This window comes from Trachypithecus francoisi, unplaced genomic scaffold, assembly GCF_009764315.1.
Source record: "Trachypithecus francoisi isolate TF-2019V2 unplaced genomic scaffold, Tfra_2.0 Lachesis_group19, whole genome shotgun sequence".
NCBI classification, from domain to species: domain Eukaryota; kingdom Metazoa; phylum Chordata; class Mammalia; order Primates; family Cercopithecidae; genus Trachypithecus; species Trachypithecus francoisi.
In genome coordinates this window covers 34,307,113-34,323,645 of record NW_022681464.1, presented here as the reverse complement: position 1 = coordinate 34,323,645, position 16,533 = coordinate 34,307,113, and the positions used below count along the sequence as shown (strand labels likewise).

At 43.5% G+C, this 16,533-nt stretch overlaps 1 protein-coding gene across 5 annotated transcripts in view; it reads right to left on the bottom strand.

Moving 5' to 3' along the window:
- The window catches only part of ABHD3 (abhydrolase domain containing 3, phospholipase), a 70,376-nt gene that overhangs the window by 35,769 nt on the left and 18,074 nt on the right, over positions 1 to 16,533 (bottom strand). For 4 of the 5 annotated variants that reach the window (XR_004429251.1, XR_004429252.1, XM_033178163.1 and 1 more), the window contains exon 5: positions 3,334 to 3,446. Coding sequence is in view for 3 of the 5 variants with exons in the window: in XM_033178163.1 (XP_033034054.1) it covers positions 3,334 to 3,446 (113 nt within the window). In the remaining 2 variants the exon portion in view is untranslated. Of the gene's footprint in view, positions 1 to 2,564; positions 2,654 to 2,983; positions 3,109 to 3,333; positions 3,447 to 16,533 lie in introns of those variants that run through there. The other variant, XM_033178164.1, reaches the window with a different exon arrangement.

Below are 16,533 nucleotides of genomic sequence, written 5' to 3'. Positions count from 1 at the left end.
AGAAGTAGATATGACCAAGCAGGTGAGATACATCTTGGTTATTACTCAGAAACAAAATGATGCCAAGATGTTATCCCCAAAAAGACCGTTTTACTTCTATACGAAAAGGACCCTATTTCTCACCAAAAGAAAAAAACAAGCTAAAAAGAGAGAGAGAGAGAGAGAGAGAGAGAGAGAGAGAGAAATAACCCCTGGATTAAGAGACTTAAAAGGCATACCAATCTCAATGTATAGACTTTTTCTGGCTCCTAACTAAACTAAAACCAAACAAGCCAACAGACTATTTGGGATATGTGAACACTTACTGAATATTGGATGATAGTTTGAAATTAGTGTTAATTTTGTTCAGGTGTAATAATAGTAATATGGTTTTTTTGTTGTTGTTGCTTGTTTTAAGATAAACTCCAGCCGGGCGCAGTGGCTCATGCCTATAATCCCAGCACTTTGGGAGGCTGAGGCAGGCAGATCACGAGGTCAGGAGTTTGAGACCAGCCTGGACAACATAGTGAAATATTAGCTGGGCATGGTGGTGGGCGCCTGTAATCCCAGCAACTCGTGAGGCTGAAGCAGGAGAATTACTTGAATCCAGGAGGCAGAGGATGCAGTGAGCTAAGATCGCACCACTGCACTCCAGCCCGGGTGACAGTGGGAGACTCCGTCTCAACAACAACAACAAAGGTAAACTCCACTTTTTTTTTTTTTTTTTTTGAGATGGAGTTTTCCCCTTGTTGCCCAGGCTGGAGTGCAATAGCATAATGTCAGCTCACCGCAACCTCTGCCTCCCTGGTTCAAGAGATTCTCCTGCTTCAGCCTCCCAAGTAGCTGGGATTACAGGCAAGCACCACTATGCCAGGCTAATTTTGTATTTTTAGTAGAGACAGGGTTTCTCCACATTGGTCAGGCTGGTCTCGAACTCCCAAACTCAGGTGATCCACCTGCCTTGGCCTCCCAAAGTGCTGGGATTATAGGTGTGAGCCACTGCGCCCGGCCTTTTTTTGTGTGTTTTTGTGTGTGTGAGACGGAGTCTTGCTCTGTCGCCCAGGCTGGAGTGCAGTGGTGTGATCTCAGCCCTCTGCAACCTCCACCTCCTGGGTTCAAGCGATTCGCCTGCCTCAGTCTCCCGAGTAGCTGGGATTACAGGCATGCATCACCACGCCCTGGTAATTTTTTGAATTTTTAGTAGAGACAGGGTTTCATCGTGTTGACCAGGCTAGTTTTGAACTCCTGACCTCAGGTGGTCTGGCTGCCTCAGCCTCTCAGAGACTTGGGACTACAGGTGTAAGACACCATGCCTGGCTCACCTTTTAGAGATACCAACTATTTATAAGTGATGTCTGAGATTTGGTTCACAATAATCAGAGTTGAGAGGGAAAGGAGGGGGTGACACTGATGAAACGAGATGATCCATGAGTTGCTGGCATTTGGCCCCAAGGGCATCACAGACTCTATCACAGGGAGTACCCCAGTCCATGGGGCGCTGGGCATAAGGATCATCCACGGACTGTTTTTGTGTGTTGCATCTCCGTAAGAAAAAATGTGTCAAGATATAAAACACATCCCCAAGTGGTAAGCCCACTTGTGATCGTGTCACAGTGCTAGGCAACTAGAAGGGGTGCTTCCGTCTAACAATTCACGAGACATTAATATTCAACCAGCTGTAAAGGCTAATGGCCAAGTTCTGCTTTCAGGCACGGAGGCTTCAATGTGGCATGAATAGACATTTCCCACGAGCCTCTGAATAGAGAATCTGGACCTGTTTATGTAAGTTCTGGCCTTTAAAAAAGCCAAGCATTTATATGATTAAGGGAAAAGTTCAGCTCTCACCCTGTCCTTTAAGGTTCACATTATGGGGGAAAGGAAAGAGAAGCTAAAGTCTGTCCATTAAGCACAATTCAGAGATTCTGCTTGGGTTTTCTCCATTGATTGAGAGTTCTTCCTTTAGTAGGTCAAGTCAGACTTTCCATGCTAATGTAAGAAATGTATTCTTTTCTTGTTAGTTTTAAGTTTATCAGAATCTAAAAAGCCGTGGTTAAAGGCCTGTTTTTTAGAGTCTATCATTTATAAATGCTGTTCATTTTCTTTTTAAAAAATTAATTTTTTTTCTTTCTCACAGCCACTGGCTGTAGAAAAATGCTGTTCATTTTCAAGCGAATAAACTCCTACGATGTTCTAAAAACTGAAATGACAGATAAACCAATTATAAAATTATGAAAAAAATATCATTTTCTATCTTAAGTATTTGCTGATTTAAAAAACTAGTTTTGGACAATGGCTCTGGGAATCGAAAAGCATAGCAAAATTTCAGACAATAAAAATGTTGGATTTCCTTAAGCTCACCATCAGTAGAACAACCACAAAAACCCCAAAAACAATTAGTAGAAATAAGCCTAAATAGAAAAGTTCCAAATAAGCCCCAAAGTAATGGCAAGCAGCACAAATCACAATTATCTATATGCTTAAAATAGCAGCTGGAGTAGGGGGTTAACAAAACTTCAGTTTCTAGGAGCGCACTCCATAGTAGGTCCATTTGCCCAGCAACAAAACAAAACAAAACAAAATACCACCTGGGGAAAAATAATTTTGAAGGCCACTGCAGCTGGAGAGAGCAATAAGTGATTATTTCTGTAACTGGAGTGATGAAAGTCATGCTACAGGCCGGGCGCGGTGGCTTGGCCGGGCGCGGTGGCTCAAGCCTGTAATCCCAGCACTTTGGGAGGCCGAGACGGGCGGATCACAAGGTCAGGAGATCGAGACCATCCTGGCTAACACAGTGAAACCCCGTCTCTACTAAAAAATACAAAAACTAGCCGGGCGAGGTGGCGGGCGTCTGTAGTCCCAGCTACTCAGGAGGCTGAGGCAGGAGAATGGCGTAAACCCGGGAGGCGGAGCTTGCAGTGAGCTGAGATCCGGCCACTGCACTCCAGTCCGGGCGACAGAGCGAGACTCCGCCTAAAAAAAAAAAAAAAAAGAAAGTCATGCTACAAGTTCAGCTTCAGAACGCAGCTCCAGGGATGGCTGGGAGTGCGTCAGGAATCAGAAGGTCAACATGGCAGCCGGTGAGTGATGCAATCAACTTCATGGGCTTCGGACAAGCCTTCAGGCTCACAAAATCCGCAGTCACAGAGACCCGTAGTTAAGAAAAATATTAAAATTCACCTGAATTAATTCTTTCCTTTCTTCGTTCATTCAACCGCATTTAATAAATAAAATACGATAAACATAATCAGACATGTATTTAAAAAGTGTCCATATAGCTAGCTTATAGTCCTCTCAAAGAGACAGCCAATAAAATAGCTTCCCTCTCAGAGATTATTTTAGAAAGGAAAACCTTACCCTCCCATTGAAACCCCTGCTGCCAGGAAAGGAGCAGAAGGGTACAGGCTGTGTACATGGTGAATAACTGTCTCCAAGTCTTCAGTGTTAGCACAACAGTAAGTCCTTGGTGTCTAGAAGTAGTGACAAGTAAAGCACAAAAATTAGAATGTGAGGTTAATGATTTGTAAAATGCAGAAATGTAAACAGGAGCAAGAAGTCATACATATGAGAATATAACCTTTGCACGTACTGTAGTATTAATAATTTATCATTTTCCTGTCTTGCAGTGCATATATATGCCATTTAAAGTCAGCACAGTTAGAGTTGGCACTAACAAAAAGACCATGAACATGCAAGGAAGGCTTGATGCAGATGGGGCAAGACCAATACAAATACCTTAAATTTTAGTACCATACACAAATGTGTCTCCAACTTAACCAGAGCAGTTTAGGAAAAAAACCAGAGAATTATGCTTCTATTAAACAAAGAACAACCTGTAACCCCAAAGCCAAAAATAACTTTTTTTTTTTTTTTTGGTAAGACAGGGTCTTGCACTGTCACTCGGGCTAGACTGCAGTACCATGATCACAGCTCATTGCAGGCTTGGCCTCCCAGGCTCAAGCAATCCTCTGACCTCAAACTCCCAAGTAGCTGGAACCACAGGTACAGGCCACCACAAACAGAGAATTTTTTAAAAATGTTTTGTAGAGACGGGGGTCTTGCTATGTTGTCCAGGCTAGTCTTGAACTCCTGGGTTCCAGTGATTCACCTGCTTTGGCCTCCCAAAGTGTTCAGATTATAGGCATGAGCCTGTGCCTGGCCCAAAGTAACTTTAAAAATATATATATATATATTTTTTGAGATGGAGTTTTGCTCTGTTGCCCAGGCTGGAATGCAGTGGTGTGATCCTGGCTCACTGTAACCTCTACCTCCTAGGTTCAAGTGATTCTCCTGCCTCAGTCCCCTGAGTAGCTGGGGTTACAGACACCCACCACCATGCCTGGCTAATTTCTGCATTTTTAGTAGAGATGGGATTTCACCATGTGGACCAGGCTGATCTTGAACCCCTGACCTCAAGTGATCTGCCCACCTCAGCCTCCCAAAGTGCTGGGATTACAGGTGTGAGCCACCATGCCTGGCCTATTGTTTTTGTATTTTTCGTAGAGACAGGGTTTCACCATGTTGGCCAGGCTGGTCTGGAACTCCTGACCTCAAATGATCTGCCCACCCCGGCCTCCCACAGTGCTGAGATTACAGGCGTGAGCCACTGTGCCCGGCCAAATATTTTCTTTTCTAATAGTATGTATATACAGATAGCCTCAGCTATACTACTGCAGTAGACACTTAAAATGTTAAAATATGTAAAGTTGATCATGCTTCAATATATAATGCATTTAAACAAATGGTTTTCATGTGAACGTCATCAATAAGGGCTCTGTAGCAGAAGAGCATAAAAGCATCACAGATACTTCACTTGAGATCTGGGAGGAGGGGGCAATCCTCTCTGTAGAATATATGTGAGTGCGTGTGTGTCAGAATTAAGTATATGTGGGGCCGGGCACGGTGGCTCAAGCCTGTAATCTCAGCACTTCGGGAGGCTGAGACGAGCGGATCACAAGGTCAGGAGATCAAGACCATCCTGGCTAACACGGTGAAACCCCGTCTCTACTAAAAAATACAAAAAACTAGCCGGGCGAGGTGGCGGGCACCTGTAGTCCTAGCTACTCTGGAGGCTGAGGCAGGAGAATGGCATAAACCCGGGAGGTGGAGCTTGCAGTGAGCTGAGATCCGGCTACTGCACTCCAGCCTGGGCGACAGAGTGAGACTCCGTCTCAAAAAAAAAAAAAAAAAAAAAGAAGAAGAATTAAGTATCTTTGAGAAAAAATAACCAGAAATTTAATAACAAGGAGGGGAATCTGGCAACATTACTTTAAGAAAACATGGAAACTAGTTATCTACACCACTCAATTTCATTATGTCAATAAACCATGATCATACTAGGAAGGTTTTGTATTACCCAATGTTCAATCACTAATGAGTAGCCTGAGAAAATTATAATTTTTATTTTATTATTATTATTATTTTTTTTGAGACGGAGTCTGGCTCCGTCTCCCAGGCTGGAGTGCAGTGGCCGGATCTCAGCTCACTGCAAGCTCCGCCTCCCGGGTTTACACCATTCTCCTGCCTCAGCCTCCGGAGTAGCTGGGACTACAGGCGCCCGCCACCTCGCCCGGCTAGTTTTTCGTCTTTTTAGTAGAGACGGGCGTGTTAGCCAGGATGGTCTGGATCTCCTGACCTCGTGATCCGCCCGTCTCGGCCTCCCAAAGTGCTGGGATTACAGGCTTGAGCCACCGTGCCCGGCCTGAAAATTATAATTTTTAACAACTGCCTCAGTTAAACTCATCCCTAAAACACAGCCTATTCCCTACTGGCATCTTTTTGATATCTGCAAATATGTGACTCTCCGAAAGAAAAACGTTAATCTGACAATATTTTCCATCACTAACATTTATTGAAACATTAAATTTGTGTCCACAAAATCCTGAGGAAGACTCCAGTGTTTCTATTTTATAAATGAGGAAACTGAATTGAGAGGTTAAATAACTCCTGTAACATCTTAACATCTAATAAGTGACTATGCTGAGATACTTAAAAAAAAAAAACTTTGTGACTGAATGCACTTCAGTCACAAAGGGGAGCACAAATTCAATGTAAAATCTAAACAGAAAATATTTTATACTAGGCTCATTCATAGTGACTTCAGAATTTGTCATGAGAACCTGAGTGATGAAATCATCCTTACTCAGCATTTTGATTGAGTCTATTCACACTGCACACCTTTAAAATTTCTGAATTATTTATGAATAGTCCCCAACATACATTGCTATTATACAGGCTTTAACTATATGTGTATATGTAAGAATGCATACATATAGACACCTACAGAGTTAGGGCATAAGAAAAAGCCCTCAGGAAAACTGCTAGGATCACAGAATCTTCGTGTCAAAAGGACCATAGGTGTCACTTGGTTCCTTATTTGTACATAAGGAAATTAAGGCCCGGCAAGGTTGAGTAATTTGCCAAAGGTCACAGATGAGCCAAGGCTGCATTATATGTTTGTAGTAAGAACCTAATTCTTGTAAAGCACCAGGGTTCCATGAGGTATAGAGTGAATAAATCAATATGTGGTACCCTCAGATACAGGGACTGATTTTTCCCTAAATGTTTTTCTCCAAATAGATTGCATTAAGATCAATACTGATAATATTGCCAATGAAGGAGTGTGGATTTCTGGCACTGCTTTCATTCTAGATAAAGCACTATACAATCTGATATATTATTTTCTTTTATAATAGTATAGCCATATAACCCCAGCTGTGCTACACTTCAATAGACACTTAAAATGTTAAAATATGTAAAGCTAGGCAGGTGTAGTGGCATATGCCTGTAGTCCCAGCTACTCGGGAGGCTGAGGTGGGCTGATCACTTGAGCCCAGCAGTTTGAGAGCACCCTGGGCAACACAGCAAGACCCCTGTCTCTTAAAAAACAAAAAACAAAAACAGAATTAGCCAGGTGTGGTAGAGGATCACCTGAGACTGGGAGATAGAGGCTGCTGTGAGCTGTGATCATGACACTGCACTCCAGCCTTGGTGATGGATTGAGACTGTCTCAAAATGAATAAACTATATAAAGCTCCTTATGCCTCAATACATAATGATCCAATGGTATAGATCGACAGTTTCCAGAACTCTGAAACTCAGCAAATCTGGAACCTTTCCATCATAGTCAGCCTCCTGCTAACTCCTCCCCTGGCTTCCCCGGTGGCTCTGCTAGCTTTCCATTTCCTACCTAGTCACTGTCACTTTTCCCCCAACCCCAAATGCAGGTAGGTATTCACTCCCAAAGGTTTTATCTTAGGCTTGTATCTGCTTATTTTCTGGTCAATACCCAGTTCTTGAAGCTCTCATCTACTCCCGTATCTTCATCAACCACCTCTCCCCAGTGACTGAACCTAAACCTCCACTGTCACTTTCATCCTCAGCTCCAGATCCAAATTTCCAAGTTCCAGCAGGCAGCTGCCCTATAATGTTCTACCAGTACTTCAGACTCAAAATGCACAAAGATTAACCCATTTTCCTCTTCATGAAAACTCCCAACGCTTCTCCTAACTTCCCATTTCCCTATAAATGGCATTTACATTTTCCTAGTTAAAATTGTGGGCGACATGGCCTTCTCCCTCTCCTTTAACCGCATAGCTGATAAACTGCCCAATCCTGTAGCTTCTTCCTTTTCAGTGAAAGGAAACTCCTCTCCACTCTAGTACAGGGCTGGTAAGTTGGATTCTCTCAAAAGGGCCCCTGAAGCAAGGATGTGAGTGCCAGCAGTTCATTTGGAAGGGGACACCAGGAAGCACCCGCAGGAGAGTGGCAGAGTGAGTCAGGAAAAGCAGGAAGTCAGTAAGAAAAATATACCAGGCAGTTTATGGCTGTGGGCAACTGGGACTCAAGTTCCCTGGGATAGTCTGGGAGACTGTCGAACAAGGCTTACAATGATCCCCACCAGTGGCAAGTGAGCTATTTATCCACCAATTCCCTTTCAGCCACTGGCTGAAGGCTCTCCTGGAGGATGTTAACTCCCTGGTACTTCTGGTCTGCCCTAAGCGCAGTTCCAGCAGCTCCAGTGGCTAGAGAAGGCCTCCAGTCACAGAGATGGAGGAAGCCCTCAAAAAGGCATACATGGGAATGGTAAGTGCCAAGGGGTAAGGATGTAGCACCAGCTGTCTTTGCTACAAGGCCTTTTTGCCTCTCACCTGGACTGCCACAAAACTTAACTGGTTAACTCCCAGTTTTTCCTGATAATCATTCACAATCCTACATTCAATGCACTATCAGATTAATCTTCCTAATGAACACTTCCAGCTGTAATCATGACAGTCTTTCTGCTTAAAATTTCTCATTCGCTTTCCACTGCCTACTGAATTAAGCCTCTGCCAAGCATTCAAGACTTTCCACAATATGATGCCGAGCAACCCTACCAGCTTTGTGTTTTATTATTTCTCCAATGTATAGACACAGACCAATGGGATACTGTTCTCTTGCCTGCTAGGCCCCTTAATATCCTTGCCACCTGTGTGACCTTCACCTGCCTGGTGTCCTTCGCTGTCAACCTTGCCTGTTGAAATTGTGCATGGAATAAATGCCACAACAAGGCTGTGCATGGTGACTCACACCTGTAATCCCAGCACTTTGGGAGGCTGAGGAGAGCAGATCACTTGAGGTCAAGAGTTCAAGACCAGCTTGGCCAACATGGTGAAACCCCCCATCTACCAAAAAATACAAAAGTTAGCCAGGCATGGTGGCACATGCCTGTAATTCCAACTACTTGGGAGGTTGAGGTGGGAGGATAGATTGAACCTGGGAAGCAGAGGTTGCAGTGAGCCAAGATCATGCCACTGCACTCTAGCCTGGGTGACAGAGTGAGACCCTGGCTCAAAAAAAAAAAATAAATGTCACAACAGGTGAGACTTGGCCCCTGTCTTTTAGGACCTCACAGCTGTTCTCAATCCTGCTCCTAATTGCCCTGTCCAGCCTGCTCCATGCCCTGTCCCACGTGAGTCTCTATCACTGTCTTTTCACCTCTAGCTCTGTTAATAAACCCTTGTCCAACTGAACTGACACACAGGACTAAAAGGGAGGAGACCAATTAATTAGTAAGTTCTGATACGCACAGCTATGCAGTTCTACCACACAGCCTCTTGCTCCTTGATGGCTTCCAATAGGAAACATCATCTGTCTTCTTTCTTCACAGGATCTGAAGTTAGAAATAAGCAGAGCCTACAGAACTTGGGACCCATTAAAGATTCACCCAGAACACACAGCAAAGACAGTTAAGGGGCAGTACATTGAATCGGCAGGCTCTGCAGAAACCGTCTTCAGGCCTGAAGATACAACTGGAAGCTTTTTAGACAAAAGACTCTGGTTAAATTCTGTTACTCGGGCTACTAATGCAACTGGCAGCTATCCTTCCGGTAGATGAAATCATATCTAATCAGAAGAGGGATGAAGGAAGAGCTGGGAGGATTCTGCTGGGTGGTGAAACTCCTTCTGGGTGGGATGAGGATGGGAAAAATGTGAAAAATCCAAAAGATATATCACTTCCAGTAGATATTTGGACATAAACATTCAGTAAGTTAGAATAATTTGATAATAATTACAAACCAAGGTTGTTTAAATTATCCAACTGTGACTATGATCAGAGAGCAATGACAGTAATTTATTTATTTTCATTATTTTTTATAGAAATGAGGTCTCATTATGTTGCTCAGGCTGGTCTCAAACTCCTGGGCTCAAGCAATCCTCCTGCCTCAGCCTCCCAAAGTACTGGGATTACAGGCGTGAGCCACCATGCCTGGCCAACAACAGTAATTTAATGGCTGAAAGAGGTTAGTTTTTAAAAATGCACTTAAGAGGATGAAATATAATTACTATTATTCATATATAAAAGAAAAACAATAAAGTATATATTTTATATTTACCTATGGACTACATCTAATTTATCCTTCTTAATCAACTATGGCTTCTTAAAAGCTGACAAACTGATTTCTCCTAACCTGAAAGACAATTTTCTTGTACCAGATTTAGAAATTCTGTTTTAGAATTAATTCTCTTCATTAAAAAAACAATTTTTGACCTAGACTCAAATTTTAAAATTCCCTCTGTTAATCAGGTAGCCAGACTCTCCCTAGCTATTCTTGGAGGAGATTAATTTGCTAATCTGTCGTGGAAGCCATAACTCAGAATCCTTCTCTCTCAGGGCTGGGGTTACCGCACTTCCAATGCTGAACTAAGCTATCTAGAATTTTAGTTTTCTGTCCAGCAAAGTGAAAACTGAAAAAGACACATGAATGCCTCATAAAAAATCATTGACGTTTCATATTTACTTAACTGTAATGTTTGATGATCATCAGGATCTTAGAACATTTCATTGCGTATTCCTCTCTCAAGTACTTAATGATCTGTACTCAAATATTTGATAAGATGCATTTAAATGAACTCTGTGATTCCTGTGTGGTTGTGGGCCTCCCCAAAAGGAATAATCCTTTTAAAATAGGACTAATTACACTCTCTAATTGATCTCTACAGTGTAACGTGTTTTTCATTTCACCCACCCCCTGTCCAGTACCTAGTAAACTGCCTAAGTCGTCCCTAGGAAAATTGATTTTATTTTTGGAATATGAGTTAATTAATTAAGGAGTCAGAGAAAAGAAAAATTATTGGCACATAAGTAAAATCAGCAGTTTAATGAACAGTCATTTCACCCAGTCATTGATAGACATATTAAATGACCAACTGTCTAAATTTGCCTGGGAGTTTGCTAATTTTTAAAAACAACTAACCATAAAACAAAGGGCCCCAGGAAATATCCTGGCCAGCCTGGAGGCTGGCCTCTGTGCTACATTCCTGCCAACGCTCCAGATGGCTGCCGTACATGCTCATGATGTCATGTTGTACAAGCTACACCAATAAATGAGCAGTTTTGTTAGTGGCTTAGAGCAGGTCAGCCAGGAGTTATTTTCAGTCCAGGCTCCTAAGAGGCAAATCTCGTGACTCACCTGGGTCATGGAGGCTATCACATGCAGGACTACTCATCACCTCCCAGGGATTTTCAGCCCTGTTTGTACATTAGACTCTCCAAGGAGTGTTTAAAATAAATTACAGATACTTGGACTCCACCCCAGACCAAATGAATCAGAATCTCTGGGGGATGGGGTTCAGGGATCAGTATTTTTTGAGATGGAGTTTCGCTCTTGTTGCCCAAGCTGGAGTGCAATGGCACAGTCTCAGCTCACCACAACCTCCGCCTCACAGGTTCAAGCGATTCTCCTGCCTCAGCCTCCCAGTAGCTGGGATTACAGGCATGAGCCACCACGTCTGGCTGATTTTGTATTTTTAGTAGAGATGGGGTTTCTCCATGTTGGTCAGGCTGGTCTGGAACTTCCGACCTCAGGTGATTCACCCACCTCGGCCTCCTAAAGTGCTGAGATTACAGGTGTGAGCCACCGCGCCTGGCTGTTTTTTTGTTTTTGTTTTTGTGAGACAGTCTTGCTCTGTCACCCAGGCTGGAGTGCATTGGCGCAGTCTCAGCTCACTGCAACCTCTGCCTCCTGGGTTCAAGCGATTCTCCTGCTTCAGCCTCCTGAGTAGCTAGGATTAGAGCACCCGCCACCATGCCTGGCTAATTTTTGTACTTTTAGTAGAGAAGGAGTTTCACCATGTTGGCCAAGCTGGCCTCAAACTCCTGGCCTCATGCAATCACTCGCCTTGGCCTCTCAAGTGCTGGGATTACAGGTGTGAGCCCCCACACCTGACCAGGAAGCAGTAGTTTTCAGTGCTTCCCAGGGGACTCTAATGGGCGGCCAGAGTTGAGAACCTCTGCACCAAGAGAGTAAGGAGGGTGAGAGCTAAGCCAAGAGGAGGATGCTGCAGTGGTAAAAATGGTAAAACCTATCTGGAGTGACTTGGGAGAAGGGAACTCTAGTTCTATGTGGGTCTGAACCTCTTGGATTCCTTGACGTGTATGGGGATGTACTTCCAAACATCTCTTGTCTTACAGGATCATCTGACACGTATTAAGCATGACAGCTAGCTATTAAATTATTATTTCTAAAACTCTTCCATTATTCAACAAAACATTCTTTCTCTTTTATTTTGAACTTTTTTTTTTTTTTTTTTTTTGAGCTAGGTTCTTGCTCTGTTGCCCAGGTTGCAGTGCAGTGGCATGATCATGGCTCACTGCAGCCTTGACCTCCTGGGCTGAAGCGATCCTCCTGCCTCAACCTCCTGAGTAGCTGGGACTACAGGCACCTGCCACCACGCCCATACCCAGCTAATTTTTAAATTTTTTGTAGAGATAAGGTCTCATTATGTTGCCCAGGCTGGTCTCCAACTCCTGGGCTCAAGTGATTTTCCTGGCTTGACCTTCTAAAGTGCTGGGATTACAGATATGAGCCACCACGCCTGGCCACAATCTTCTACATTTAAAATTTTTGTTATTATTGGACTGGACCCATCAATGTTGGGAGAAAATTCTCAAGGATTAAATGTGTTCACACCTACACCTGGCTGAGACCAGCCTCCCTGGGTTGTTATATAGATGAAGGTAAGGGGAGCAGGGACAGGTTATTTTGAAGCACTTAGGAAAGGCTGACTTGGGTGGAACCATGTCCAGTAGGGAGATACTGCACGTGAGAAAGGCACTGCCTAAAAGTAGACGTTTGAAAGTGAATTGTGCCCTGGCCGGCCCTGACCTCTATACCCCTCCTTCCTCAGGCTATCAGGCAGGTCCCTTAATCCTTTCTAAATGCCTTTTTCAGAAAATGGCCCATGGTGGGGTGGGGTGGAGGAGCTGGGGTGATGGGGTGGGGGAAGAGCTCTAAGTCCCTCCTACACTACTAGCTTCCTTGGAAAAGCTAAGGAGGAAAAGCTAATAGGAAACAAGAACAGGTTTCTCCAGACCTGAGTCTTTTAACCCCGAAGAATCTGAGGTTAGGGGGACGATCCTCTCTCTGAAAACCCTCCTTCCGTCTATTCCCAGATTTTCAGGCTGACTTGACTGGAAGCCAGTATTGAAAGGTCAAGACGCTAGGCTGCACAGCCCGAGTTCCTGCCATAAGACCACTAATCAGCTTTATGACTTCTGACTGTCACCCCACTTCTCCAGAGGTGTCCTCACCTATGGAATGAGGAGGGTTTTTTTTTTTTTTTTTTGAGACTGAGTCTCACTCTGCTGACCAGGCTGGAGTGCAGTGGTGTGATCTTGGCTCACTGCAACCTCTGCCTCCTGGGTTCAAATGATTCTCCTGTCTCAGCCTTCCAAGTGACTGGGATTACAGGCATGCGCCACCACACCCAGCTAATTTTTGTATTTTTAGTAGAGATGGGGTTTCATCACGTTGGCCAGGCTGGTCTCAAACTCCTGGCCTCAAGTGGTCCACCCGCGTTGGCCTCCCAAAGTGCTGGGATTACAGGCATGAGCCACCACATCCGGCCTAAGTTGGCTTACATTCTATCTCAGCTCCTCATCTGGTCTGGGACTGGAGTCAGGTACCCTGAGGAACAGAGTTGGTCCACAGGCCACATTTTGGGCAGTGCTGCTTTAAATTATTTTCTAGCTTCTGCTTGACCTTCTTGGCCCTCCCTTAACTGCTGAGCCAGCTCTAACTTGAACTAGAAAGCACTTAAAGGAGGATTTTCTTTTTAAAAGCTTTATGAGATGTCATTTGCATACCATCATTCAGGTACAAGTCAATGGTTTTTCACATATTCAGAGTTGTGCCATCAAAATTTAAGAATATTTTTATCACACCAAAAAGAAACCTCCTACTATTAGCAATCATCCTCCACCTCAAGCCTTAGGTGATCATTAATCTACTTTCTGTGTCTATAGATTTGCCTATTTTGAATATTTCATATAAATGGACTGATACAGTATGTGGTATGTTGAGATGAGCTTCTTCACTTAGCATAATGCTTTCAAAGTGCATCCATACATTCAAGACTTCATTCCTTTTTTTTTTTTTTTTTGAGATGGAGTCTCACTCTGATGCCGAGGCTACAGTGCAGGGGCGCAATCTCGGCTCACTGCAAGCCCCGCCTCCCGAGTTCACACCATTCTCCTGCCTCAGCCTCCCAAGTAGGTGGGACTACAGGCGCCCACCACCACGCCTGGCTAATTTTTTTTTTTTTTTTTTTTGTATTTTTAGTAGAGATGGGGTTTCACCGTGTTAGCCAGGATGGTCTCGATCTCCTGACCTTGTGACCCATCTGCCTTGGCCTCCCAAAGTGCTGGGATTACAGGTGTGAGCCACTGTGCCCAGCCTATTTTTATTTTTTAGAGACAGGGTCTCTATTGCCCAAGCTGGAGTGCAATGGTACAAACACAGCTCACTGAAGCCTCAAACTCCTGGGCTCAAGCAGTCCTCCTGCACCCAGCCCCCCACGTAGCTGGGATCACAGGCACACGCCACCACACTTGGCTATTCTTTGTTTTTGTAGAGACAAGGTCTCACTATGTTGCCTAGACTGGTCTTGAACTCCTGGACTCAAGTGATCTTCCTGCCTCGGCCTCCCAAAGCGCTGGGATTACAGGTATGAGCCACTGTGCCTGGCCCATGTATAAGTTTTTGTGAGAACATATATTTTCATTTCAGGAATTTCTGGGTCATATGGTAAATCTATTTTAACTTTTGGAGGAACTGCCAGACTATTTCCCAAAGTGGCTAGGATGCTTTTCTTATTGGGTTAGGAACACAGAAGTCTGCATGATCCTATAACTAAAAATAGGGAACCCAAGATCCTATAACTAAAAATAGCTTTCTGTGTCTACATATTTACCTATTTTGAATATTAGTTATAGGATGTACAACTAAATTTACAGCTTTTAGTTATAGATCCTATAACTAAAAAGAGCTTTCCACAAATTTTGGCTAAGTTATTTGTAAGTTACCATTCCTAAACAAGTTTACAAAGTAATCAACAATATTAGGGAATTTGTGGGTAACCTGGATTCCTATCCTGGAAAACCAATCTGCAGGGCAGAAGAAAAAGTCCCATCTATTCCAAGGCTCCTAGAATCCTATGGGGATATCTGAGGTTTGCTCCACTGAGACTCGGATTGTCTGTCTACTGTAGGAAACAGACCCAAGGAGAAAAGTTAGTACAGGATGCTCATTTCCTAGTAAGAAAGGCCTTTGGCTTTCCCCCAATCCTACAATAACTAATTGGAAATGAGGACACAATGGCAGTGGAAAATTTCTACTTCCTTATTCTCCTTTGTAGGAGCCATAGTAATCTCTATAAATTCTAAGTATATCTCTAACATTTCCACTCCTAGGAGAACTGCTTACCCTAAATTTCATTTCACCTTTGCTAGTTCCTGTGAGCTAATTTCTGTTAGAGACAGTTCCTTCCTGTTTGATCTCTGCTGATTCATCTTTTGTTCTTTTTTATGCCTACCCTAAAGTCTCCCTTACTCTGGGTCTGAGCTACATTAAATTCTTTCTGGAACAAGGTGAGGTATAAATAAACATCAGAGTTCCTCTCGTATGACACAGTAATTGTTCTTAGCTTGAAGGCAGAAAGAAGCAGGATTATCAAGAGATCTAAATATCAACACTAACTCTAATAATCAATATTAACATCTCATTTTTTGATCCAACTCAAAAAAGAATAATAAGGATGTAGAATGACCAAAGGTAATTATAATTATATCCTTTTACAACAAATACTTTAAAAAAGAATTTCAAGGAAGTAAACTAATTAAATGTATACTTCTTATACCCTAATGATCTAATGAGTTAATACAGTAGCAATTATGCCTTGAGTTATAAAAAACTTTATTTAATTTTAATTTTAATTAATTAAATTTTTTTGATAAGGAGTCTCACTCTGTTGCCCAGGCTGGAGTGCAGTGGCATGATCTGGGCTTACTGCAACCTTCGCCTCCTGGGTTCAAGTGATTTTCCTGCCTCAGCCTTCCAAGTAGCTGGGATTACAGGCATGTGCCACCATGCCCGGCTAATTTTTGTATTTTTAGTAAAGACAGAATTTTGCCATGTTGGCCAGACCGGTCTCAAACTCCTGACCTCATGATCCACCCACCTCGGCCTCCCAAAGTGCTGGGATTACAGGCGTGAGCCACCGTGCCTGGCCTGTTTTTTTATTATTTTTTTAATTTAATAGAGATAGGGTTTCTCCATGTTGGCCAGGCTGGTCTTAAACTCCTGGGCTCAAGTGATCTGCCTGCCTCAGCCTCCTAAAGTTCTGGGATTACAGGCATGAGCCACTGTGCCTGGCCCTAAAAAGTTTTATTTTACAAGATATTTCAAGTTTACTGTTTCTTTCTTTTTGTTTGTTTGTTTTTGAGATGGAGTCTTGCTCTGTTGCCCAGGCTGGAGTGCAGTGATGCCATCTTGGCTCACTGCAACCTCCACCTCCTGGGTTCAAATGATTCTCCTGCCTCAGCCTCCTAAGTAGCTGGGACTACAGGTATGTGCCACCACGCCTGGCTAATTTTTTGTTTTTGTTTTTGTTTTTGTTTTTTTTGAGACGGAGTCTCGCTGTGTCACCCAGGCTGGAATGCAATGGCTGGATCTCAGCTCACTGCAAGCTCCGCCTCTGGGGTTTACGCCATTCTCCTGCCTCAGCCTCCCGAGTAGC